General features: G+C 40.3%; 1 protein-coding gene and 1 long non-coding RNA gene across 3 annotated transcripts in view; one reads left to right on the top strand and one right to left on the bottom strand.

Annotated features, from left to right (window-relative positions):
* Positions 1–20,748, bottom strand: part of ARHGEF26 (Rho guanine nucleotide exchange factor 26) — a 142,003-nt gene extending 121,255 nt beyond the window's left edge. The window contains exons 1-4 of one of the 2 annotated variants that reach the window (XM_063620266.1): positions 20,620–20,748; positions 19,070–20,167; positions 17,684–17,723; positions 12,401–12,546 (exon numbers count right to left, since the gene is read on the bottom strand). In XM_063620266.1, the coding sequence (XP_063476336.1) occupies positions 12,401–12,546; positions 17,684–17,723; positions 19,070–20,146 (1,263 nt within the window). In that variant the 5' untranslated portion in view covers positions 20,147–20,167; positions 20,620–20,748. Of the gene's footprint in view, positions 1–12,400; positions 12,547–17,683; positions 17,724–19,069; positions 20,168–20,319; positions 20,538–20,619 lie in introns of those variants that run through there. The other variant, XM_063620265.1, reaches the window with a different exon arrangement.
* Positions 20,749–20,834: 86 nt separating this feature from the next.
* Positions 20,835–27,096, top strand: part of LOC134732894 (uncharacterized) — a 99,183-nt gene continuing 92,921 nt past the window's right edge. Inside the window, exon 1 of the long non-coding RNA XR_010116460.1 lies at positions 20,835–21,050. This is a non-coding gene — a long non-coding RNA (uncharacterized lncRNA). The remainder of the gene's footprint in view (positions 21,051–27,096) is intronic.

Below are 27,096 nucleotides of genomic sequence, written 5' to 3'. Positions count from 1 at the left end.
AGCCCATCTAGTTTAAGTCACATCCTATAGACAAAACTTTCCTCATCCTCACTTCACTTTCTGTGATTCCAACCGTGTCATTCACTTTGGCATTCTGTCCTACATCCTTTCAAAATATCATTTAGACATTTCATTTCTATTGTCTTCTGCTCTAGGTTCTAAGCTCCTGGAGGGTAGGCTGGGTTTTAGCCTTGTTTTGTTTGCCTCATTCACTACAATGCAGTGGAAAACAAATGAATTTTGGAGTCAGATATTAGTACTGTTCAAATTATAAGTTATAAACTGGCAGTGAATGCAAAGTAAAGTCTTACATGAAGTGATCGTTATCTATTTAAATGTAACAAAACAGAAAAAAATTAAAAATACTATAGTACACTGCAAGCAGAAGTATAAAGTAACTCCTGCCTTGTAAAATTTCTTTGAGATATATACACACATACATATGTACAAACATATACGTTCAGACACACATACTGGTTTATAAGGTAAAACATATTTCTTATCATGTTAAGCTGCTGATAAAGACCATGGTTACAATGTGCACTCCATGATGTATAAATTTACACTAGACGAAAGTCAGTCAGTCATGTCGTTTAACACTCCCATGGACCTCTACAAGAAAAACCATTCTACTCACAGCCTCTGCAAAAGAAGCAGCCCCAAGGCACCACATTTTGTGCCATAGTACATCATGGAGGCCAAAGCTGACTGGAGCAGAGTTATTAAGCACCTGGCTAAATGACAATACATGTTCTAGTGACCTGTTAAGTGGGGGCAAAGTAGCTGACCCAATATAATCCCCTCTCTCTCAAGGAACTAAACTGGGCAACTAAACTGTGTAACTCACTTTGGCATTCTGGCCTACATCCTTTCAAAAATAGGATGGAAGGCCAGGTGCGGTGGCTCACGCCCATAATCCCGGCATTTTAGGAGGCCAAGGCGGGCGGAAAACGAGGTCAGGAGACAGAGACCATCCTGGCTAACATGGTGAAACCCCGTCTCTACTAAAAATACAAGAAAATCAGCCGGGCGAGGTGGCGGGCGCCTGTAGTCCCAGCTACTCAGGAGGCTGAGGCAGGAGAATGGCGTGAACACAGGAGGCGGAGCTTGCAGTGAGCTGAGATTGCGCCACTGCACTCCAGCCTGGGTGACAGAGCAAGACTCCATCTCAAAAAAAAAAAAAAAAAAAAAAAAAAAATAGGATGGAAGCTGAAAGAGTGACTTGAGGGAAGGACAGGGCTGTTAACACAGCCTCAAGTGTAAGTTACAAGAACTCAGAGGCTGGGCATGGTGGCTCATGCCTGTAATCCCAGCACTTTGGGAGGCCGAGGCAAGCAGATAACCTGAGCTTAGGAGTTCGAGACCAGCCTGACCAACATGACAAAACCCTGTCTCTATTAAAAATACAAAAATTAGCTGGGCGTGGTGGCGTGTGCCTGTAATCCCAGCTCCTCAGGAGGCTGAGGCGGGAGAATTGCTTATAGGAGACGCAGGTTGCAGTGAACTGAGATCGCGCCACTGCACTCCAGCCTGAGCAACAGTGAGATTGTCTCCAAAAAAAAAAAAAAAAAACAAAAAAAAAAAACTTAGAAACCCTGAGTATGCAGGAGCTTTCAGGAAAAAGACAAGCATAGTAAAAAGGGAAAATAAGCCAATTTATGAGAAGAAAAAAAAGCCCAAGTCAAGAGTTGCAGTCATATTATTGGCTGAGCACCTGGGAGAAACACAGTTCCTGCTCTTCCAGAGCCCTAGGTACATGTATCCATTTTTTGAGGTCACTGCAGAGGCTGTTCCAAGTAATCTCAAGACCTTAACTAGCAGCCGCATTTAACATCCTAGCCTCTCAGCTGACTTGCTACAAAGTAAAGAATTTGTACTTACCCTCGTGGCATTGTCCCGGGGACTACATAAACTGTATATGAAATTACCTAACACAATCCTAGTATACAATAAGTCTCCTGCAAATATGTGGTCAGTAATTTAACTGCATGTAAACAAATCAATACTGTGATGATCCCAGAGCTAACAGCTATCCTGCAACTCAGTCTGCTCATTCAGACTTTGGACCCGTGTGGATATAAGGGCTCCCTGTTGCCCAGGTGGGCACACAACAATCAGACTCCTTTGCACTCCACTACCAGAAGCAGGGTTTCTAACCATGCAAAGTGGAAATTGCTCCATTTTTGTATTATAGTTGGATAGGCTTATTTCCTACAAAGAGGGAAATAATCTGCAATTTTATTTTACTGTCAATAATACTTTCTGCTACAGAAGTTGTCCACTGACTGTATGGTTCTTATCTCCTCAAAATAATAGAAATATAGATAATAAACATCCTAATATTAAGATATTAGAGTACAGGCTAATAATCTAGAGAATTAATAGGCTATATGTGCTCCAGATAAATCCACAAAATTTGAGTAATACATTTTTAAGGATTCCATATTTAAAGATTCAATAGTAATTTTAAAGGTGACAACACTGTCCAATCATCATGGAGACCAACCAGTGTGGATGTGGCCCTGAGAAATAGCCCCATCTTTGGACTGAGGAAGGAGATCCCACAAGAGGATACATTAAGCTCAACAGGGCAAATACAAGAATCCCATAGATGAGTCTGCAATCCAAAGTCAGTATGAGAAAGTCTTTCTACACAGTTATTCAGAACTCCTCAACATCCCTGAGCCTTCTCTTCTAATTACACTGTATTCCTACAGACTGCTATTATTCTTGAATGTATCCCTTCCACCTCTCCAAAGGAAATAGCTAGTTGAGAATAAGTCCATAATTTAATTTGATTTCATAGTAAGCAATAACTTGGAAGTCATCAGAGTATATGATATATTTAAAAGTACAAGATTGATAAAACCATCATCACATGAGTGCAGGTAAGAGAATGGGCCCAGGGACCCTCCAACATTTAGAGAACAGAGGAATGAGGAAAAACCCACAAAGGAGATCAAGACGTTCCAGCTGCACTGGCCTTATCCCAACTCCTCTTACCCACCATCACCCCAAAGGGTCTGTGCACATGACATTTTCTCTACCTGAGACTCTTCTACCCTGCCACTCCCCAACTGTGCCCCACCAGCTACCGTCCTGGACCCTCCAGATGACAGCTCACATTACCTACTCTGACACCTGCTCTCCACTGACCGCACCTTGCCCAGACAGGTGTTCTTCTCTAGCAGATCTTGCAGCAGCACCAATAAGTCCTTCACAGCTTTACCACAATAGTAATTATGCATTTATCTATGGGATGATTTGATATCTGACACCTGTCTCGCCATTCAGGTTGTTTACAAGGACATGAATGCAAGGTGGAGTCTGTTCTTGCTCTATCTCCAGGGCCTGCCATAGACAGAACTTCATGTGGGGCAGGCCCTTGATGAAGACAATGAATTCATCAATCTCTCTCACCGATTTTCTACTCAATGAAATAAGAAGACCCTCTCTGTCTGGACCCTGTTGTAGGTTTGTAGTTGAAACATCTGCTTTTGTAGTTATGCCCATAACAATTAACTAACCGTGTTTTCATCTCCTCCTGCTTTCTTGGAACACCTGTCATTTCTGATCTCTGCCAACCCTAGGGCAAGTGGTGCACACACCCCCATATCCCAACACTTCACTGTTCTCTCAGAAGAATCAATTACATAAATATTGGCAGATCTACCACTCAGCTGCCCTTTAATTATTCAGCTCCAACAAGAGTAGTTTTTTCCTCAATCTCTGTCTATATTTTTAGGAGTTTATATAAAGTTCCAACACGGCAACAATGCAGATACAGAAAAACTTTTTAAAGTGATGTTAACAACATGGAAACTGTACTCAATACATAAAAAGCTACACTAAGGTGCTCCTAGTATTTGGAAATAAAGTCAAGAAAAAAAATACTCTCCAACTAAAACTGAAAAAACAGAAATTATTTAAAAAATTTACATGTATACATGTGTGCATTTTTCCACAGAGAAAGCCTATGGCTCATAATTTTTATTAGATTCTTAAAGCATGCATGACATTCCCCCAGTAAAGATGGCTAAATGCATATCCATCCTATGTATTAATGCAGTTATAACACTGTAGATCACATGTAGCTATGAAATGATTTATATGGTTTATAAGACACATAGTGCAGAAAAGAAACAAGCTGTATATTATAAATAATCTGTATATTTACATAAATATGGGTAATCTATATTGTTTCCTTAAATGTATATATGTGGATTTTCAGAAGAGTATTGCCAAATTGAGAGCAGCATTATCTATGGAGAAGGGGATAGAGATTGGGATTGCACAAATGACCAAAAGAGCCTTTAGTCTTATTTGAAATGTCCCAATTCTTCTTCTTTTCTTTTTTTTTTTAAGAGATGGGGGTCTCACTATGTTGCCCAGGCTGGTCTCAAACTCCTGGGCTCAAGAGATCCCCCTGCCTCAGCCTTCCAAAGTTCTGGGATTACAGGTGGGACCCACTGTACCTGATCCAAAATGTCTGAATTATTCTCTACATGAAGGACATATTATATATTGCTTACATAAGTCAAGTTAATTTTCAGAACTGTTAAGAGAATACCATAATCTAATTATACATAAAAAGCAAGACCACACACAGAGCCCAGTCCCTGGCCCAAGCTAAATAGTCCCTCACCTTTATCTCTCTTAGCTAGAGTAGTAAGTCTTAGTCCGTTTTGGGGTGCGTACAACAGAATACCTGAAATTGGGTAATTTATAAAGCAAAGGAATTTATTTCCTACAGTTATAGAGGCTAACAAGTTCCAGGCTGAGGTGCTACATTTGGTGAGAGCCTTCTTGCCGGTGGGGACACTCTGAACAGCCCTGAAGTGGTGCAGGGTATCTATCATATGGCAAGGAGGCTCAGCATGCTAACGAGCTAGCTCAGGTCTCTCTTCCTCTTCCTATAAAGCCACCTGCTCCCCTCCCATGATAACTCATTAATCCATTAGCCCAGTAATCTGTGGCTGTTAATCTATTCATGCAGGCAGAGCCCTCATGATCTAATCACTTCTTAAAGGCTCCACCTCTCAATACTGCTACATTAGGAATTAAATTTCCATGTGAGTTTTGGAGGGGACAAATATCCAAACTATGGGTCTCGGGTCTAGGCACATGGGCCTCTATTTTTGTTTATAAAAACACAATAATTCCAGAAGACCCACAGGCCAACTTAAAAGTGTGGACTAGTATGTACCTGCAGTTCTGTTTAAACTATGATGTGAGCTAAATGTGAGCCAGCCACAAAAAGTGAAAACAATTTTCTATATCTTATACACACAAAAAAAAGATATGGCAAAAGGTTTTAGTCACCATCTAAAGTAAAAAAATAATCTTATGAGACTGCTGCGTTGCCAAACTGTAAATGAAAAATTATAAAACTGCAGAAATTACTATTTTAAGCAACAAGTCACAAACAACTGAAAATTCTGAAAATTTAGGGAAAAGAATAAGTTTAAATGCATTAAGCATTTCTGCAAACAGAATGACATTCAGGTATATTACATTTGTCGAGCTCTGATTTTTACTGGAAAATAGTATGTCTTTCACAATAAGCACAGTGTAAATTCTAAAATAGTAAGTCCCATCACATCAAACCACTAAGACGCCAAAGTGTCTGCTGTATTTTCAATGGAATGAAATGATATTTATAATAAAATTCCTGCTTTTCAAATCTTCCTTTCTCATCCTGCAATTCCAGAAAGTCTCCCACAGGTACACTATGCGTGCTTTAAGAGCTGAGCCCAGAACCAGAGACTGAGGTCTGAATTCTAGATCTCCCATTGCACTGTTAGTCACACTAAGCACAGAGCTGAAAAATATTTTAATTAAAATACTTTAGTTAAAATAATTTCATTAAAATTAAAATACTTTAACAAGTCAAACTATTTCTGACTAGAGTTCAAAATTTTTGAGCAAACTGAAGAAACATTCCAATGACTTAAGATTACTGATAAAGCCACATGTCAGCAAGTACAAAAGAAGAGTGCAGTAGAGGATGACTCTATTAGGTGCTGAACAGAGAACACCCTTTTCAAAGGTATCTGGCATTTCAAGGTGATGGAAATTACACAAACACACCCCATGGCAAATAAATGGGGTCAGGGCACAGCTGGCAAGTATCGCTTTGGTTCCATCACGGAACTTAACATAACGAACACTGGTGTTGCAACAGTCGTTTATTAGTACATGCACAGTACATTATCTTGGAGAGGTGGAGGGGGTAATTATAGTGAAAAGAAAAACTCTAGTCAAAATCTATCTAAAAGACAATAAATACTTCCGGGGTCCTACTAATGAATGAACCCTTGGGAAAACCTTAAGTTCAGCTGACTACACACCTGGCATTAACTGTAACAAGTACATAGTGTTCCATCCCTGACTAATACAATCAATATTTTCCTTCAAACCCACATGCTTTTCCCAGAGATCCGCGAACTGCTGGCTTAACGTTTGTGCTGCTGTTTTGGGTGAGGCACCGGGCGATTTACCTGCGTGCAGCAGGGTTTTTGTCTCTGAGTAGAGTTCCAGATAATCTCCAGAGGTCAAAACTTACTTTTAAAAGTCATTGAGGTTTCAAAACCTCAAATCCCTTCCATATTTGACCAACCCAAACTGGGAACTACGACCATTAACATTATTTCAGGACAAGGGGGATATCACCACTGACCCCACAGAAATACAAACAACCATCAGAAAACATTATGAATACCTCTAGGCATGTAAAGTAGAAAATCTAGAAGAAATGGATAAATTCCTGAACACATATACCCTCCCAAGACTGAACTAGGGAGAAATCAAATCCCTGAAGAGACCAATCACAATTTCTGAAATTCAGGCAGTAATAAATAGCCTACCAGCCAAAAAAAGCCCAGGACCAGGCAGATTCATAGCTAAATTCTACCGGATGTAAAAAGAGGAACTGGTACCATTCCTACTGAAACTATTCCAAAAAAAAATTGGAGAAGAGGAACTCCTCTCTAACTCATTCTACGAGGCCAGCATCATCCTGATACTAAAACCTGGCAGAGATACCACAAAAGAAAAAAACTTCAAGCCAATGTCCTTAATGAACATCCATGCAAAAATATTCAACAAAATACGGCAAACCAAATCCAGCAGCACATCAAAAAGCTTATCCACCATGATCAACTAGGCTTTATCCATGGGATGCAAGGTTGGTTCAACATGTACAATAAATGTGATTCATCATATAAGCAGAACTAAAGACAAAAACCACATGATTATCTCAATAGATGCAGAAAAGGCTTTCGATAAAATTCAACATTGATTCATGTTAAAAAAAAAACCTCAATAAACTAGGTATTGAAGGAAAATACCTCAAAATAATAAGAGCCATATATTACAAACCCATCACCAACATCATGCTAAATGAGCAAAAGCTGGAAGCACTCCCCTTGAAAACCGGCACAAGACAAGGATGCCATCTCTCACCACTCCTATTCAACATAGTTGATATGGTTTGTCTGTGTCCCCACCCAAATCTCATATTGAATTCCCACGTTGTTGAGGGGACCAGGTGGGAGGTAAGTGATCATGGGGGCTGGTCTTTCCTGTGCTGTTCTCATGATAGTAAGTCTCACGAGATCTGATGGTTTAAAAACGGGAGTTTCTCTGCACAAGCTCTCTCTTTGCCTGCTGCCATCCACATAAGACATGACTTGCTCCTCCTTGCCTTCCACCATTGTGGAAGCCTCCCCAGAGGCCTCCCCAGACACAGGGGACTGTAAGCCCATTAAACCCTTTTTCCTGTATAAATTACCCAGTCTCAGGGATGTCTTTATCAGCAGCATGAAAACAGACTAATACAATAGTACTGGAAGTTCTGGCCAGGGCAGTCTGGCAAGAGGAAGAAAGAAAGGGTATTCAAATAGTAAGAGAGAAAGTCAAACTATCCCTGTCTGCAGATGACACGATCCTATACATGGAAAACCCCATAGTCTCAGCCCAAAAGCTTCTTAAGCTGATAGAAAAAAACCTCAGCAAAGTCTCAGGATACGAAATTGATGTACAAAAATCACTAGCATTTCTATACACCAACAACAGTCAAGCCAAGAGCCAAATCAGGAACAAACTGCCATTCACAATTGCCACAAAAAAATAAGATACCTAGGAATATAGCTAATTAGGGAGGTAAAAGATCTCTACAAGAAGAAGTACAAAACACTGCTCAAAGAAATCAGAGATGACATAAACAAATGGACAAATATTCCATGCTCATGGATAGGAAGAATTAATATCATTAAAATGGCCATACTGCCCAAAGCAATTTATAGATTCAATGCTATTCCTACTAACCTACCATTGAGATGCTTCACAAACTGGAAAAAACCTATTCTAAAATCCATATGGAACCAAAAATTAGCCAAGACAATCCTAAGCAAAAGAATAAAGCTGGAGGCATCACACTACCCGACTTCAAACCATACTACAGGGCTACAGTAACCAAACAGCATGATACTGGTACAAAAACAGACACACAGACCAATGGAACAGAAAAAAGAGCCCAGAAATAAGGCTGCACACCTACAACTATCTGATCTTCTACAAACCTGCCAGATCAGATAGTTGTTGGTGTGCAGCCTTATTTCTTTAGTCCTAATATAGAAGTCTGTGGCTCATTATTCTACTGAGGCTCAGTTAAACAAATGACTATCATTTATTATTCTACTGAGGCCCAACTAAATAAATGCCTCTTTTAATTCTCTTTTATTCCTAAATGACAACACTACAGTTAAACCTGTCTCAACACCATAAATGGGGAACCGCCTGTCACCTGTATAGCTGAACACTGCCTTACCCAGCATGGTCCAATGAAACCAAAGGAAACATAAACACGCCCAGACAAATTACACCACAGACTCAAGGCTTAAATAACTTATGTAACAACCATAAATTACTGCAAATTGCTGTACTTCAAAAGTATTCAGCATACTGAATGCTTCTTATAGTCAACTGATAAGGACAATTTCACCATCCCAGGAGGCAGGCGTTTGCAATAAAAAGATTTTTTAGAAAATAAAACAATCAACACCACCTAATGCACATGTGCACTCACTCCCAACCCTCCTTAGCAGGAAGTGAAGGTATATGCTGAACTGAGACCTAACCCACTGCCAGAAAACCCCTTGTCTTTAAGAAGAGTTTTGCGTTAAAATGGTATATGCAAAATTAGACAGGGGCTACCTTACTATTTTGATTATTAAAAGTTAAGCATGGAAGGATGATTTTATATATATATATAGATGATGCTAGGTTTACTATATATATTATACTAGGTATTTATATATATAGACCTCCAACTCTATATATACACACACATATATATTTATATATTATATATTAAAGCTGAATATATATATTAAAGTTGAAAGTCTTCTGAGACATGCCCTAAACACTGCAGCTTCATTACCAGGAGGGGTCAGGTAGAGAAATGGAGGTGCCGATCACTTATGAGAAACATCCTGACATTGTTAATAATTCAGGAAGCCTCCTCTCTTTAGGGTCCTAAATACGACTTGAAAATTTAGTAGTGGATGAGCTTCTGAAAAGGTAATGGCTGCTTTCTGGTGTTAAAATATCTACTTTCCTAAAAGCCAGAACTGGTTATATCTTTTTGGTGGACGGAAAACCCTCATGAGAAGGACAAAAGAGAACGCCAGGGATAGTGGTTATCTCTGGGGAGGTAGGAAAGAGAAAAGAACTGGAAAGGAAGGAGGGGTTCGCTGTAATAGTCTAAAAAAATAGAAAATGAAGCAAATATGTTAAAATATTAACATTTGTTCAATCTGAGTGACAGGTACACAGAAATTGATTACCTTTATTTATTTTTAAATTTTTCTATGGGTTTAAAGCACTTTATAACAAAAAAATTAAAGTAAAATTTAAGTGAAAAGAAGACACAAAAGGCATAAAGAAATGCAGGCTGTGCCTAAGTAATGCTAAGTGGTGAAGTCCAGTCATGCTGCTTTCATTAAATGTAATTGCCAAGCAACACAATAAACACACACAAGCCTCCCGGGAACACTCAACTCCAAGATAACATACACTAAAGTCAGAATTCACTTTATAGTTTTACATTTTATTACAAGATAGTTCTATGATATCAATATTGTTTATAAAAGACACAACATTCATTTTTTGCCAAATAAAATGCAAGTCCATAAACAAAGTTGAACTGAAGGATATGCACTATTATTTAATTGTATATACATTCGTTCATCTATATGAAAGCCAAACTCCAGGAGGCATAAATATGGCAGCCTGTTTCTTGAGCTAAACTGAGATCAGGGTGTAACTGACATAAAGATCTACATTTCTTTTTAGCATTCTTTCAGAGACCAACAGCAGGATTTAGGCCTGTGCTAACAAACCCAGCTGCTGCCACAGAGAGAAAACAAAAAATTCACAGCCTTCCTTATTCTCCTGGATCCTCTACCAAACGGTCCATACCGACAACTGAATGAACTGAATGACAGCCATTTAGAGCCAACACGGCCTCAATGGACCTTGTCATCAGTTTTTCCACATATCTGTTTTGGGATACACATATCATGAGATCTTTAGATTAGGGTATAAGGCTGCTAATACACCAATTCTGTGGCTAGCTTTTACCACCTAACCACATGCAAAAATTTTAAAAATATCACAGAAGTTACAAACCGTTAGCATAGAGGCCAAATCTGAATACTTTCTTGGACACACAACATTTCTTTAAAATTTGAGTTGAGAAAATACTCATAAAAGTCTGGATTTGTACATTCTCTTTTCTAATTATCAGAACATCTGGTCACACTGAGCCCCTGCACTCACCTGGTTTGAGCTAAGTAGTAGCTGCTCAATTTATATAAGGCCTGTTCACCACAGCTCCCACCACTCCCTATCACCTACATATACCAACATCACATATTCATTCTACTTCCCCTGCCACTGTGGATATTTTAATTTTTGGCATAATCATAAGGGTGCTATACCTCAGAGGCCCTGGAAATGAACAGATTCTCCTGAGAACAAAATTAGCAGGTGGGAAGAAGACAGGGAGAAAGCACTTGGTGTATTGAATTTTGAATTCCAATACAGGTTAGAAAAGGGAAGGCAGAGCTTAAAGCAGAAGTTGTCTCCCACTGTTTACATACGCATATTCCCACGGCCCTGGCTATACGGCACCAAGATTAACAACTCCTTTTCTTACACCAATGGGTTCCCTAAATACACAAGATTCCTGATTCTGAACATCTCTGTCACCTCTGCTCTGATATTGCCTAAGGACTTATGGAGGTGTACCGGCTTGTTTTTGATGCAAAGCTCCCCCGAACCAAGCCAGCCATGGGAATTCCTTTCTACTTGCTAATTCATCAGATATTCGCAAATGCTGTGCCCAAACTCTTATCAAGTAAACTAAGCATCAAACTGTGACATTTTGTAAGCCAGGAGGAAAGAAATACACAGTTAAAAAACAAAAGGTGTCTGATACAGAGAGGAGAAATTACTCATCAACACAAAATTAAGTGTCACAGACAGTCATACAAAAAAGGCACAGAGATGGAACAGAATACCATTCATTAATCAGCTTTAAGAATATATAAACATTTCTGTATCAAATTAAATTTCCAAGGAAGGGCTAGACGCGGTGGCTCATGCCTGTAATCCCAGCACTTTGGGAGGCTGAGGCAGGCAGATCACTTGAGGGCAGGAGTTCAAGACCAGCCTGGCCAATACGGTGAAACCTCATCTCTACTAAAAATACAAAAATTAGCTGGGTATGGTGACACACACCTACAGTCCTAACTACTCAGGAGGCTGAGGCGGGAGAATCACGTGAACCTGGGAGATTGCAGTGAGCTGAGATCACGCCACTGTACTCCAGCCTGTGCAACACAGCAAGACCTCATCTCAAAAAAAAAAAAAAAAATTCCAAGGAAGAATTGTAACTAGCTTTCTATTGTGCAGAGATACATATACAGGTACATACATACAGGTACATACATACATGTACATATACATGCATACATACATAAATATACATGCATACATACATAAATACACATGCATACATATGTAAATAGCCATAATTATGATAAAGTGCAGGTTATATTTAACAAAAAGACCTCGTAGAAAGAGTTTCCAGAGGTCACAGTACATCAATCTCATAGCACTTTATTTTATCAAACCTAATTTTCCTGATCAGAAGTGTCAAAGTTCATGTTCTCATTAGTGCCGGCAGAGTTCTGAGAGACATTTCACAATCTAAAAAGAGTCTTTCTCCTTAGTTACAGGATCACTGGCAGAAAAGAACAAAAGCCAAATCCACACATAATTTCCAAAACTTGTTTTTTTCCTACCACAGATAGAATAGAAGGTAAACACTCACCACAGAGAGCTGGCTCCATGTGGATCTCAATGGCTTATGGTGAATCACAATTTTTTCATCTGACTTCTGTTCTTTGGGCTCTGACTCTTCATCAGAATCAATGTCAAGGGCCTTTTCCTTGTAGTTTTGATACAGGACAGCATTTTCTGCAAGAAAACAAGGCCTATGTGTCACTAATTGTTCTCAATCATTATGTTACTTGTTCTAAATAAACATCATATGTACCCAATGTTTGGCCTCCAATTTTATAAACAACAGAGAGACAAACAGATTTAGTCCCTGAAGAATAATTACAGAAAAGTGATTTTCTCATTCACACAGCTCTATCTCAAACTCAACTGCAGGGGAAGGGGAGGAGCCCATACAGAGAATGCCAACGGAAGCAAAGTTTCCATGTCTCTGTCCACTACTCATGAAGGACAGTCAGGCCTGTTAAATCACTGTAATTTAGGTTAAACTACATCCTATCTTTTATTTAAGGTCCATCACCATTTATCTATTTAATAAACATCTATTGTGTATCTATGACGTGCCAAGGGCTGAGAGTAAAATGGAAAACAAAAGAAAGACACCTCTGATGCCTCATGAGCTCTCATGTCCTCATCCACCTCTCAAGAGCTAACAGTCTAATAAGAAAAACTGTCAAATTCACTCATGCATTTATTCATTCAACTGTTACTTAGAAAACACCTATTAGGAACCAGCAACAGCTTAGCACATGAAATACAGTAATGGACACAAAATAAAAATCTCAATATTCAGGAGCTGATACTAAAGCATGAGAGAACTGCAATAAATAAGCAAGTAACTTTGAGAGTATTTTGATGCTGATAAGTGTCATGAAGAAACATGAAAAAGGGAAGGGGGGTAGAAAGTGCTGGGAGGAGGGTACATAGATGTTAAGTAGGGTAGTTTAGGAAGGCCTCACTGGAGTGACAATTAAGTAAAGACACAGAAGAGGTGAGAAAGTGAGCCACCTGTATCAAAACTACAAAGAAAAGGCCCTTGATGTTGACTCTGATGAAGAACTGGTGTCCAAACAGCATCTCATCGGGGGCACAGCAAGTGCAAAGCCCTGGGGCATGAGTCTACTTGGTAAGTCTGTATATACCAAGAGCAGCAAGGAGGACTGCATGGCTGGAGTACCAAGAAAATGGGGGGAAAGTACAGAAGATGGGAGTTGAGGCCGGGCATGGTGGCTCACACTTGTAATCTCAGCACTTTGGGAGGCTGAGGTGGGCAGATCACTTGAGGTCAGGAGTTCAAGACCAGCCTGGGCAACACAGTGAGACCCCCCCGCCTCTATCAAAAATACAACAAATTAGCCAAGTGTGGTGGTGCGCCCCTGTGGTCCCAGCTACCCGGGAGGCTGAGGCAGGAGAATTGCTTGAACCCGGGAGGCAGAGGTTGCAGTAAGCCGAGATCATGCCACCGCACTCCAGACTGGAATCTGTCTCAAAAAAAAAAAAAAAAAAAAGAAGAAGAAGAAGAAGATGGGAGTTGAGGGTGACCAGAGGGCTGATCATGTAGGGTCTTGCCTCGGCCATTAAAAGACTTCGACTTTTACTCAAAATGTGATGGCAACTCACTATAGGTTTGAGGACATAATGATCTTACACAAATACATACCTACAAACTGAAGGATTTATATACAGGTGCAAACAGACTGTCAGTAGGGTGTGATCTAGTCTGGCAGTCAGGTATTTGGTCAATGAGGAAAGTCTAAGGTCTGAAAGCTGAGAAGCTACAGAGCTATAGGAAAAGCATACACAAAAGCTATAATGCGAACATAAGAGGAAACATAATAGTCATGCATTGCATAATATTGTTTTGATCAATGACAAACCACATCTACAACGGTGGTCCCATATGTTATAAAGGAGCTAAAAAATTCCTATCACCTAGCCATCTTAATGTTGTAGTGTACCACATTACTCACATGTCTATGTTAATGCTGGTGTAAACAAACCAATTGCATTGCCAAAAATATAAAATATAGCACACACAATTATGTACAGTTCATACTTGATAATGATAATAAACTAAGTTACTGGTTTATGTATTTACTATACCATACTTTTTATCATTATTTTAGAGTGCACTCCTACTTACCAAAAAAAAAAAAAAAAAAAGTTAACTGTGAAACAGCCTCAGGCAGGTCCTTCAGGACGTATTCCAGAAGAAGACACTGTTATCATGGATGATAACAGCCCCATGTATGTTACTGTCCCTGAAGACCTTCTTGTGGGACAAGACATTGAGATGGAGGACAGTGATATTGATGATTCTGACCTTGTGCAGGCCTAGGCTAATGCATGTGTTTAGTTTCAACAAAAGAATTTAAAAAGTAAAAATGAAAATTTTTTACAAAAGGAAAAAGCTTATGGAATAGGTATGTGAAGAAATAAAACATTTCTGTATAGCTGTACAGTGTGTTTGTGTTTTAAGCTGCGTTAAAACCAGTTTAAAAGTTTCAAAAATTTTTAAGTTTTACAAATAAGTTACAGTAAGCTAAAGTTAATTTATTATTGAAGAAAAAAGTTTTTTAAAAAATTTAATGTAGCTTCAGTGTACAGTATTTATGAAGTCTACAATAGTGTACAGTAATGTTCTAGGCCTTCCCATTCACTCACTACTCATTCACTGACTCACCCAGAGCAACTTTCAGTACTGCAAGCTCCATTCATGGTAAGAGCCCTATAGAAGAGTACCATTTTTAATTTTTTATATTGTATTTCTACTGTACTTTTCCTGTGCTTAGATACACAAATATCATTGTGTTACAACTTCCTACAGTATTCAGTACAGTAACATGCTGTACAGGTTAGGCTCTACCATATATCCTAGGCTATACCATCTGGTTTAAGTACACTCTACGATATTTGCACAACAACAAAATTGCCCAAGGGTGTATTTCTCAGAATGTATCCTCATCATTGAGTGATGCATGGCTGTATCTTAAAAGAACTAGGGAAAGTCAATGTGGCAAAAGCTTGGGTATGTCTAGTGGCCACAGCGTACAAGGTGAGTTTAGAGAGATGAGCCAGACAGTCCAAATTAAGGAAATATTTGTAGGCAATGGTAAAAACTGATTTCGCCCTGAGTACAAAAGGATTGAGTTTCTTTCACACTGTCATGATAGCATTTCTTTCCTGAACACAATGGGATTCCATGAAAAGGAAAGACTTGCTTAGGTTAGACAGCAAAACACTGACTACCTAGGAGACTAAGAAGCTATTGGGGTAGTCAACGAAAGATGATGGAGATTTGAGCTATATAACAGACTGGTGAAAGACTGGATATGGGGGCAGAGAGAGGGAGGCATTAAGGATGTTTCCTAGGTCTGCAGGCCTCACAACCAGAAAGTAGGAGATGGGAACACCAGAAGAGATTCAGGTTTAGTGGGGAAGATTATGAGTTTGGTTTGGGGCATTTTGAGTTTGAACTGCCTTTCCCATCTACCAAAACAAGCATGCATCTGCCCCTTTTCTCATCAACTATAGATTATTCTGTATGCACTATGACTAAAGTAACACTGGAGTCTATTGAAGATTTTACTGGTCTCTGATTGTCATGCTATGTAAAGTAGATTATGAGGGTAAAGGCTGAGTCTCCCCTAGTCTTCAAAGTACTAAGTAGTTGGCACAAAGTATATATGCATAACATTGTTGACAGATTTCTCATTTTCACAACAACTTAGACAACAGTATTATTAACCTCATTTCATACATGAGGTGGCTCAGTGAGGTCCCTGTGATATTAAGGGTTTTTCTCAGTATCACTTAACTGATGAACAGGAGCAGCAACACAGGAACCCAGGTCTGCCTGGCTCTAATATCACAGATTCTCACCATTTGGACACACTGCTTCCTTAGTTACATTCTTGTTAATAATTAACTGTAAGAATCCTGCATTCCTCGTGTACATATATATGTGTGAAAAAAATTTCTAGGTCATTATATTTGAGAAGAAATGAGAGGATACACAGAAACAGCTCCTTATAAAAGAAATAATGTAAAACTAGTTATAATGAAGTCTACTCTCTGACTTTAAAAAAAAATCTAAAAATTTTAATATCTCTTAGGCAAAGGTCACATAGTAAATACCAAATTCCAGGGAATGTAAAGCATCTCCTTAGGTAAATATTAGGTAGATGCTGTTCACTTCATAGTCAGAGTGCTATAAGCAGCAGCAAACTGGACTAAGAACTAGATCTGTGTCCTACTACTGGCTGTGTAACTAGATGTGACAGTAGACAGGTTACCAAACCTCTCAGATCTTCCAGTTTCCTCAATTACAAAATTAGGGAGATGAACTTATTCCAACCAGCTAAATACTGTATCTGGATTTCCTAAGATTGGTGCGGTGAATGAATTTTTATAGATAAGTCATTTATAAATGTTCCAATGGGAAACTCATCTTTACAAAAATTATATAGGGAATTACTTGACAATCACCTAAGGCTACATATTTTATAACTCTGGGTGGTTGTACATTTGCTTGACTTACAGAGGGGCATTCCCTTCTTCATTATTCTTTGAAGGTTGGAAAATCTTCACACTTCAAAACATAACAAAAAGTTAACTACCCTCACTACCACCATGACCCTCCAGCCCAACAAGTGCTACATCTGGGACTGCTCCCTTCATGCTCTTCCAGTTGGCTGACACTTGACCCATCTATTTACAGAAAGTCCATTAATCTGATTAGGGTTTGAACACCTGGTTGAAGCTGCTTTTGTTTTTGAGATCCTTCATAAAAATACTACGTGGGTTGAAAAGTCTTAAGAATATGTTTTTGTCAGCCAGGAGAGTTAGATTTCTCCCAAAGCTGAAACTTAATAAGGAAACAGGAAGTCAGAAATGATAATAAAATGTGGAAATATGGGCAGAATACTAAGTCAAAGGAAATGCGACCTAAAGAAATATGACTTCAGATCTAAATGCCAAAATCAGAATTTTTAACTAAAAAGCTACAGCTTGCTCTTACCCTTTCTCTGTTTCCTGAGGAACATGGGGACGGAGCCAAGGTAGAGAAGAATTAAAAATCCCAGGACATTGACTGAAAAAGTTATCAGCCTATAAAAAATGCCATTAACTATATTCACCATTAGTATTACTAGGTAAAAATTTAGCTTAGTGAGAAGCTTTGGACTGTATAATTTGAGAAGAAGTTGGACATATTTCTCATCGTAAGCATTTTTGTTACTGCAGTTGGATTTCAACTTATAATTGGTATTCCACATTGAAACAGCAATGAAAGTTTGGAAAATTAAATGCTTACCTTCCCCATCAAATGTTCCTTGTCCTTTCAGCATTTTTTTCTAAGAGACAAAAAAAGTAAAAAAAAAAAAAAAAAAAAAAGGAAAAGCAAACTATGTATGAATGAGCCAAATTGAAAATACAGCTATTTTAAGTAAAAATACTTTTTTTTTGGTCATTACATTAATCAGATTTCCAAGAGCACACAGAAGCTGAGCCCTGGAGGAGTTCACTCATTTGATCACTACAATTCACTGAAACAATGAAATAAAACGTAAAAGATCCCCCACACCCTGTCAAAACAGATTGAGAATCCTCAAATAACTAGCAGGTCAGCTCATTTTACTACTCGTGATTCACCATCACTGGTAAATTGAACTTTGCTATACTTGCAGAGTTGGAAAAAACACATAAAATGTTAGTTATGTAATTTATTTTCTTTAAGACCACGGGCTCTAAAATAAAACAGGCTTGCTTGTGTTTTGCATATGTGACATTTATATAGACTGGTTTCAGTGCTCTGATTAACCAAGAAAAAATGTGGCTGCCAAAAAGAATCTCTGCCCTATTGCTGAGATCTGTCTTGTTTCTGTGGAAGGCAGCACACACTCCAAAATATCCCTCTTCAGTTTTCCCTGTTTCTTTATGTCATATTTGGCAATATTTTAATAAGTGGAGCTAATGGGACAATATAGGGGAACAATACCACACAGTGTGTCACCCAGCCGTAAGTTTTCAGCTGCCAATTGTTAAATGCACTCAAGGATGAATGGGCATACAACGGGAATAAAACACAACCAAAGGCCACGGTGACAAAAACAAGCAACAAAAAAGATGATAAAATATTTATGTCTTTTGTGATCCTGGCAATTGATTTTCAAATTCACATTCTACCTGAATGACATCAAGTGTGTAGTAACCACTCAAAAAACAATTCAGTAAGTAAAAGCAAAAAATAATCAACAGGCTCAAACAGGAATCAGTATTTTTCTGAATCAGCTGTGATAACAGCTACCATTGACTGAAACCTCTAAGCAAACTCCAGACAACTTGACTGCAGAGTGCGGCTCTGAGCATGCTCCTCCCCCTTTCAGCTATCTCTTTTAAAAGTGGTAAAGACTCACTCAGCCAACAATCTGCCATATTTCACTTTTGTCCCCCCAATTCTGCCTGAGCTTAGAAATTTAAAAGTGATGAATTTCAATTCTTCCCACAAAGTTGCACTAAACTCGGCTGTGCCTGCCAGCATCAAAGCGGCCAAGAGCTGGATGTACACTAGCAATCAAGAGCAAAACACAGAATTAAAAGGGACGACTTCTTCGGGTTTCCTCTATGCTTCTCCTCCCCACTCCCAACACATTTACTTTTGGCTTAGTGAATGGCGTGCCACACTCCTGCCCACTTTTACCTTTATCCTTCCCAGACTGGAAAACTTCTCCTTGTCTTCCATCACTGCTTTCAGAACAGGCTGGGACATTCTGTTCTTCTTCTTCGAGCTGGTAGGACTGTCAAAATCAAAGCCACTGACTACCGCCCTGCGATAAGACGTGGACCGCAAGCCTCTCCGCAAAGACCCTGGGCTATCCACGTCGTTATCGACCTCACTCTCCTCCCCTGAGTGACCCAGGGGTCCTCCTAGGCCCTCCACCATGCTGCGCACCTTGAGGAGTCTCTTGTGGGGCTCCACATTCTGATTGTTGGATTTACTTATTTTAATTTCCGAGGCCAGATTCTTCGGAATGATCTGCTGCTTCCCCACTTTGAGGGCGGCGGGGCTGTTTGTACTCAAAACCACGGAAGGATTCTCGAGGAGCTCGTTTTCCTGGGAGGGCAGCCTTTGGAGGGGGAGTTTTTGTTCCAAAGAACTTTTCTGGGGCCCAGGAGGGAGCCCCCGTTCGGGATCCTTTGCCTTCTGGCCGGACTGCGAACCCGACCCAGGAGAGTCGTTATTAGCGGCAAGGCCATTTGCAGTGAGCGAAGGCACTGGGCTGGCAGTCAACCCAGTCGGGTCCTCCTCCGGGGTGCAGGGGGCGGGCGCGTTAGGAGTCCGCGGGGGGCGCAGAACCGGCGGCGGCGGCGCAGGCAAGGTCACCGCCCCATTTGCTGGGGATTTCGGGGAGCCGCCCGGCACCGCTTTGGGGAGCTTGGGTGACTTGGGCCGTCGAAGTCGAGGAGAGGCAGCCTTGTACTCCGGGGATGCCGTCCCACCATTGGCCACAGCTCTCCGCTGGGCGCCCCGAAGCAGGGGGCTCCTATGTACCGTCCTGCTGTCCGAGGCGGTGGGCACCTGGGCAGGAATCTGCGCTGCGGGGAGCGTCCCTCGGTCCTCCACCGGGAAATCCGTAATTAGCAACCCGTTGGGGCTCTGGTAGGACTGGGGCCTCGGCTTGCTCCGCACCAGCAGCTGGGGCTGAGGAATCGACCGCCTCCGCCACAAAGGGGTTATGCTGTTGCTAGAAAAATCCACCTCGCTCTCGCCGTCCATAGCCGGGCCTCGAAGTCAGCCCTGGGAGGAGCAACACCGAGTTAGTCTTGCCTAAAGAGGAAATTAGTTAGGAAACTGTGCCTCCAGACAACCGGGGACGCCTGGCCGACTCGCGTGCTCCGAGTCCGGCGGTCCCCCTGCTGCTGCGCAGGACACGACTGTACCGCACTTACCCGCCCTTTCTCGGGCAAAAACTGCACCATTGCGGTGCGCGGTCCCCGGCAGAAATCTGGGCTGCCGCCCAGGCGGATTAATCCAATCACCTCCGCGTCCCTCCCACGCCAAAAGACCACCCGCACCAAACGAGCCCGCCACCAATTCACTGAGTGCAAGCCGAGGCACAAGAAACTTGGGACGAGTTCAGCTTTCTTAGGAAACTCGCCGCGGGACGCTCCCTTCTGTCGCCAACCGGCCGCCCGCCCTCATCGTGGGTACCCTCGCGCTCCAGGTGCGCGGCTCCCAGACAAATTTACCTTCTGGGGCTTGCAATGTCCGGGGCCAAGGAGCACCCACTGCCCCGTGGGTGGCCCGGGTCCGGGACCGAAGCGCAGCCGCTAGAGCTTAGGAGAGCGCTGCAGCCGACCGCGGCGCCGGCGCCGGCCCGCCCCCACACTTGGCCCCGCCCCCGTTTCGGCCCCGCCCAGATCCGCCTCCATCGCAGCCAGAAGCAAGAAGCTGTCTTCCCGCCCCCACGTGCCTACAATCAGCCCCAGTCTCCCTGGGAAACAGACGGGCGCACCTGAGCTGGGTTCTGAGCTCCAGCGTTTGGGGTTAGAAGTTGCGGACTGGTAGCTGAGGCGGCACGGGAGTGTAGGCGCCCGGGGTCGTTGCCGGGGGGCACAACGTGAGAACAAGCAAGGGAGCCCTGCTGAATTGCAGTTTTTGGAAGCCCTGAATCCTGGAGGTGTGTTGAAATCGAGAACGGGCGGCGGAGTAGACTTTGTGAGATGCGTGGGCAGTAGCGCAGAGTTCTAACGCAGAGTCATGCCCTCTCAGCATTCAGGTGGTCTTAATCAGATGGGCTCGTTCCACTGCTGAAAATGCATTATAATATAAACACATAGATGGGCTTGTTTGTGCCTAGAGTCTTTCCGTAGGAAAGACTGGCAGCTCTGAAAAGGGAAACTGGGTGGCTAGGAAACCGGAGGGAGGGAGAGTTTTCATATAATTATTTTTGGTCCTTGTGTGCTTTGCATCTTGAAACCTATCTATGAAAAATAAGTTCAATTTACACTACAAAAAAAGTATTGGTTTCCAACAGTACATAGAATAAAACTTAAAATCCTTACCATGGCTTACAAGACACTGCACTACTGCCCTACTTCTTCAGCCTAGTCTTTCCTCCATCACTTTCTCCATTATTTTTTTGGCCACACTCAAAGTTTGACAGCCTCAGAACCTTCCCTTTCGTTCATTCTTGACCTGACTTGTCACTGCATCAGAAAGGCCTTCCCTGTCCCCTCCTTAATTATACCATTGCCCCGTTTATTTTCCCAGCCACTTGTTCTGTTCTATTTCTGCACTTATCAAATTTTGTGTATATATATATTTATGTGTTTATGTTTATTGTCTGTTTTGTCTTTACACGGTAATTTGCATGAGGGCAGGGGTCATGTTTTTTTCTTCTCCGTATTTCGGCACATGGTGGGCACTTAATATTTAATGAGTGAGAGAGTGAATGACAGGAATGAAGTGAAAACAGTGACCATTCCTTCCAAAGTGCTTGGTTGCCAAATAGTAGAAAGATGGCTGTGTCTTGGCCAGGCTCCTGCTGTGTAACAATAATGAGGCAAACTTGAGAAGACAAATAATTTTAGACCATAAGAGCTGTATAATTGATTCTATTAGCAAGACAAATGGGCCCTTCTCCAATTTCTCTTTCAGCATTCATGCATTCAGCAGGGATGCAGTGAGCATCCACTGTGTGCAAGTTATGCTCCTTGTTTTTGCCCTAGATTGAATGCAATGGCCAAAAATATTAAGATGTGATCTCTGGGTGGTGAGATGAAGGATAGTATGTTTCATGCTGCTTTATATTTTTCTGTACTTAACGAAATATACTGTACAATGAAGATATATTACTTTGATCTGAGACATTTTCATAAACAAAGAAAAAAAGAAACGGCATCCAAAAGTGTATAAGAAACTTTTTTTTTTTTTTTTGACGGAATTTTGCTCTTGTTGCCCAGGCTGGAGTACAATGACGCGATCTCGGCTCACTGCAACCTATGCCTCTAGGGTTCAAGCAATTCTCCTGCCTCAGCCTCCCGAGTAGCTGGGATTACAGGCATGTACCACCACGCCCGGCTAATTTTGTATTTTTAGTAGAGACAGGGTTTCTCCATGTTGGTCAGGCTGGTCTTGAACTCCCAATCTCAGGTGAGCCACCCACCTTGGCCTCCCAAAGTGCTGGGAATTGCAGGTGTGAGCCACCGCTCCTGGCCTAAGAAAATTTTTAAGAAAGAAATTTTCAAAATTGGGTGGAAGACATATGGCTGATTACATACTCACGCGTAGATACATAGACATTTTTTTTTAATATAAGGTATTTTCTATACCAACATGTATTGCTGTTATATTGGAAAAATATAATAAATTAATTTCAAAAGTGGTTACCTAATGACAAATGGAGTATTCACCTAATTCAAAACGCAACCTGTGACTTATACTAAGAAGCTGTAAAAGGTGATGTGAGAAGGTGGCTTTTCTTGAAATTATGTTGCTTCTACAAACAAGTGTAACCGATATTTGTGACGACTTCATAGGATCTTCTTACCTCATTTCCTACAAACAACAAAATACCTACCAAAACAACAACACAACACCAAGCTCTGGTCCTTCACTGAGGGAAGTTTACAAACTCACAGACCTAGTGCCTATTCAATTTATTGTTATCTATCCAAATCTAAGATATCTTCAATTATATGTTCCACTCAAAAGAAAGGAAAAGACCTGCTAATAAAACTATGACAATATGTTATGTCATATTGAATTTTTACTTTATACTTAGTGCTTTTAGACACTTATGCATAGATTTGTTTAGTACTGTGTATATGTAGGAAAGGAAAATATAAGCAAAATGAATTTACTGAATCCCGAACATTGAGCCTGATTCTTCTGAATACCTTTTCATGAAAAGCATTCATATGTGTGTTTTTCCACACAATATCGTTGATAGTGCACCGTTTCTTAAAAGGATGTTCCAGTCTTGTTTCTGGGATTTGCTTCCTAGACAATGACACTCATTCTGCAAATGTGATGCTGGCACTATCCCATTTGACTAAACACATAGTTTTCTTGTTCAACTGAATTGTATGTCACTACAAGCTATGCAGCTTCTCTATTAATGGCCAGGAGAAAGTTTCTCATAAATTGTAGTTTCATGCCTTAACCATAGTCCTGCATGATACATGAACTGGTTATATCAACCTCTCTTTGCTTTAGAATTTCTTTCACCTAATCTGTCATATCTGGTAATTTCTCCTGCCTTCAACTGTGTTTCTTGGCATATGGCTTTGACACAATAGGACTAAATTTCATAGAATTTAGTAGAAATGATAACAATTCATTTATGCCCATGTTCAAAAATAGGCAATGCCAACTATATCATTACTGTCACCTGGCCACTGGATGTTTATTTGATAGAAAGACACATCCCAGTTTCAGAGAAATTAAAATGTGGTACCAAATTATTCTTAAAATTGAAGAAATACAGTATGTCAAACTATTTGTAATGATATTTTCCTCTGGTATATTCCAGTGGTATACTGAACTATTAGAATATTCAGTGGTATAATGCAAGATATGTATGGCTACATTTACTAAACAAATTCACATTGGTCACAAATTTTGTGTCCCAAACACAATAATTAGCCTAATTTTTAAACGCAAATTGTTAGTCTTATTAGAATATATGTCCAATTTTCCAATATATCCCATCCCATGTACCTTTTGTTTATTTATACATTCAACAACTATTTATTGGGTGCATTCAAGTGCCAAGCATTAGGACAGACGTTCCTGAACCTTACAGTTTGGCTCATGAAACATGACTGAAATATTAAAATAGTAACATAAGACACCCAAACTGTGTAAGATGCATAGTAAGCTTTCTGTTCTATGTAAACCTTTGTGAAGGAGTCTGGATAAAACTGGCCCAGAAGGGTAGGTAAAGTATTGCAAGGTGGAGAAGCAGACAGTGATGTCACAGAAAGATTTCCCAGGATAAGCAAAAACATGGAGGGATGGCTGGAGAACTGATATTCATTAAGTGCCAACTGTATGTTAAGCTTTGTTGTTTGTTACACATAATCTCACATTAGTTCTGAGCCCGCTTAAATATGAAGTTGAAGCCCAAAAAGCTCTTCTCATACTGTTGATAATTGGTTGAGTCAGAATCCTAAACTTTTTCTTTACAATATTCCAGAGCCCATGCATCAAAACATTCAAGAAATTAAGCTCACCAAAACCTAGTTTGCTTTTAGAAGTTGTGGGATATTAATTTGGCTGAATATGGTGAGAATAGAATGTGGTATGCCACAAAGACTGAGGGATTGAGATTTTACCTGAATGACAACTAACTACTCTGATATGATTTGGCAGTTTGGCTCTGTGTCCCCATCCAAATCTCATCTCAAATTGTAATCCCCATGTGTTCATGGAGGGAGGTGATTGGATCATGGGTCATGAGGGCAGTTTCCTCCATGCTGTTCTCATGATAGTGAGTGAGTTCTCACGAGATCTGACGGTTTTATAAGCGTCTAGCATTTCCACTGCTTGCGCTTCTCTCTCTTGCCACCATATGAAGAAGGTTCTTGCTTCCTCTTCACCTTCTGCCATGAGCGTAAGTTTCCCAATGCTTCCCCAGCCATATGGAACTGTGAGTCAACTGAGCCTCTTTCCTTTACAAATTACCTAGTCTCAGGTAATATCTTTATAGCAGTGTGAAAATGGACTAATACATACTCCTTGAAGAGATTTAAACTTTGCCATCTTCTAAAAAAATGAATATAATGACACCAGTGTCAGAAATAAAAAACAAAACATTGACAGATTTGACAATTTAAACATTTTAACCTTTGTGCATTAAGAAAAGCCACATAAACCCATAAATTTTGAGGGAAATCTTCTCTAAGAAGGAAATTAGAGAAAAATATTTAAATATATATAAAATATAAATAGGTTTGTGTATGTATAGCCATTTAACATTGTTATGTATATTTAAATATTTATATATTGTATATTAAAAATATATATTATATATTGAAATATATAAATATATATGACAGTGTTAAACTGCTTGTACCCAGGAGGTGGAGGTTGCAGTGAGCCGTGATTGTGCCACTGCACTCCAGCCTGGGTGACAGAGCGAGACTCCATCTCAAAAAAAAAAAAAAAAAAAAAAAGAATAAGATAACAAAAGTTGTAAAATGAACAGAGTAAGAATAAGCATTTTGGAGAAGACATGAGTGTCCACTATGCATCAAAATATACTCCATCTCAATAATAAAAACGAAATTTAAGAATTAATGAGATAATTTTTCACTTATTAGATTAGCAAAGATTGTCTTTTTTTTTTTTTTTTTAGATGGAGGCTCACTGTGTTCCCCAGGCTGGAGTGCAGTGGCGTGATCCTGGCTCACTGCAACCTCCACCTCCTGGGTACAAGCAGTTCTCTGCCTCAGCCTCTCAAGTAGCTGGGATTACAGGCGCCCACCACCATACTCGGCTAATTTTTATATTTTTAGTAGAGACGGGGTTTCACCATCTTGGCCAGGCTGGTCTTGAACTCCTAACCTCATGATCCACCCGCCTTGGCCTCCCGAAGTGCTGGGATTACAGGTGTGAGCCACGGTGCCCGGCCAAGATTGTCTTTTAAAAAGGCAATACCCGCTGTTGGTAAAAGCACAGGCAAAAGAGAATTCTGAATCATTCATGGTAAGAATGTAAATTGGTACATCTTTCTGGAGAGCAATTAGATGATACTTAACCAAAATGTTGATTAACTTAAGCAAACCTTTTGTTATGGTGGCCAACAGTTAGCAACAGGCTAAGTGTCAGCAAGGGACTGGCTAATAAACCATGATGTGCAATGCAACCACCAAAAATAATTATACAAAATTATAATTATACAAAAATTCAAAATATGTAATTAAATTTTTTTAGAAAACTGTTTTAATACACACTATGCAAAATATCCTACTTTGAGTTTTACAAAGTGCAAATAGCTATATGTAAAACTGTTTGTAAATATATAAAACGTATTTGTGTATATATGTAATGCCTAGATTTTGAATATTCACCAAAATGTTGTCATGTCTACTCTGCACAGCTGGATTAATGGTGATATTTAGGTATGTTTTGCTGTGAAACAAACCACCCCAACACTTAGTGACATAAAATAGCAACTTCTATTATTTGTTATTTTTTCACCATTTTGTGGGCTGGCTTGGCAGTTCTTCAGTAGGTCTCACCTAGGTTTTCTAGTGTGGCAGCAGGCAGCCAGCTGTGGGGTTGTCTGGGTCAGGAGGACAAAGACCCCTCACATGCCTCACAGCTGGTTGATGCTGGCTGTTATATGAGGCTCCTGTTCTCCCTTTCTCAAATCTTCAATGTCCTGAAGAGGGTAATATCCCCATGATTCCTGAGACAATGGAGTGGTAAGTCAAAATGACAAAGAAAAATCTGGAGAGGATACTCGAAAAAGGGGTTTTGAAAATTGACTAGATCTCTTTGGGGAAAGAGTTCTGAAAAGGAGACGTTCTACAACACTTATTAATGATTTATATGTTATCTTACATGTTAACATTTTGTGAGCACTTACAGTATACAGACCCTCTTTGAAGTGCTTCAACTGTATTGTATAATTTAATCCTCACAACTACCTTGTGAGGTAGGAACTACTACTATAATCCATTTATACACAAGAAAATTAAGTGTAGCACAGAGAG

This window comes from Symphalangus syndactylus, chromosome 17 (assembly GCF_028878055.3).
Source record: "Symphalangus syndactylus isolate Jambi chromosome 17, NHGRI_mSymSyn1-v2.1_pri, whole genome shotgun sequence".
Lineage (NCBI taxonomy): Eukaryota > Metazoa > Chordata > Mammalia > Primates > Hylobatidae > Symphalangus > Symphalangus syndactylus.
This window is presented reverse-complemented; position numbering and strand designations above follow the sequence as displayed.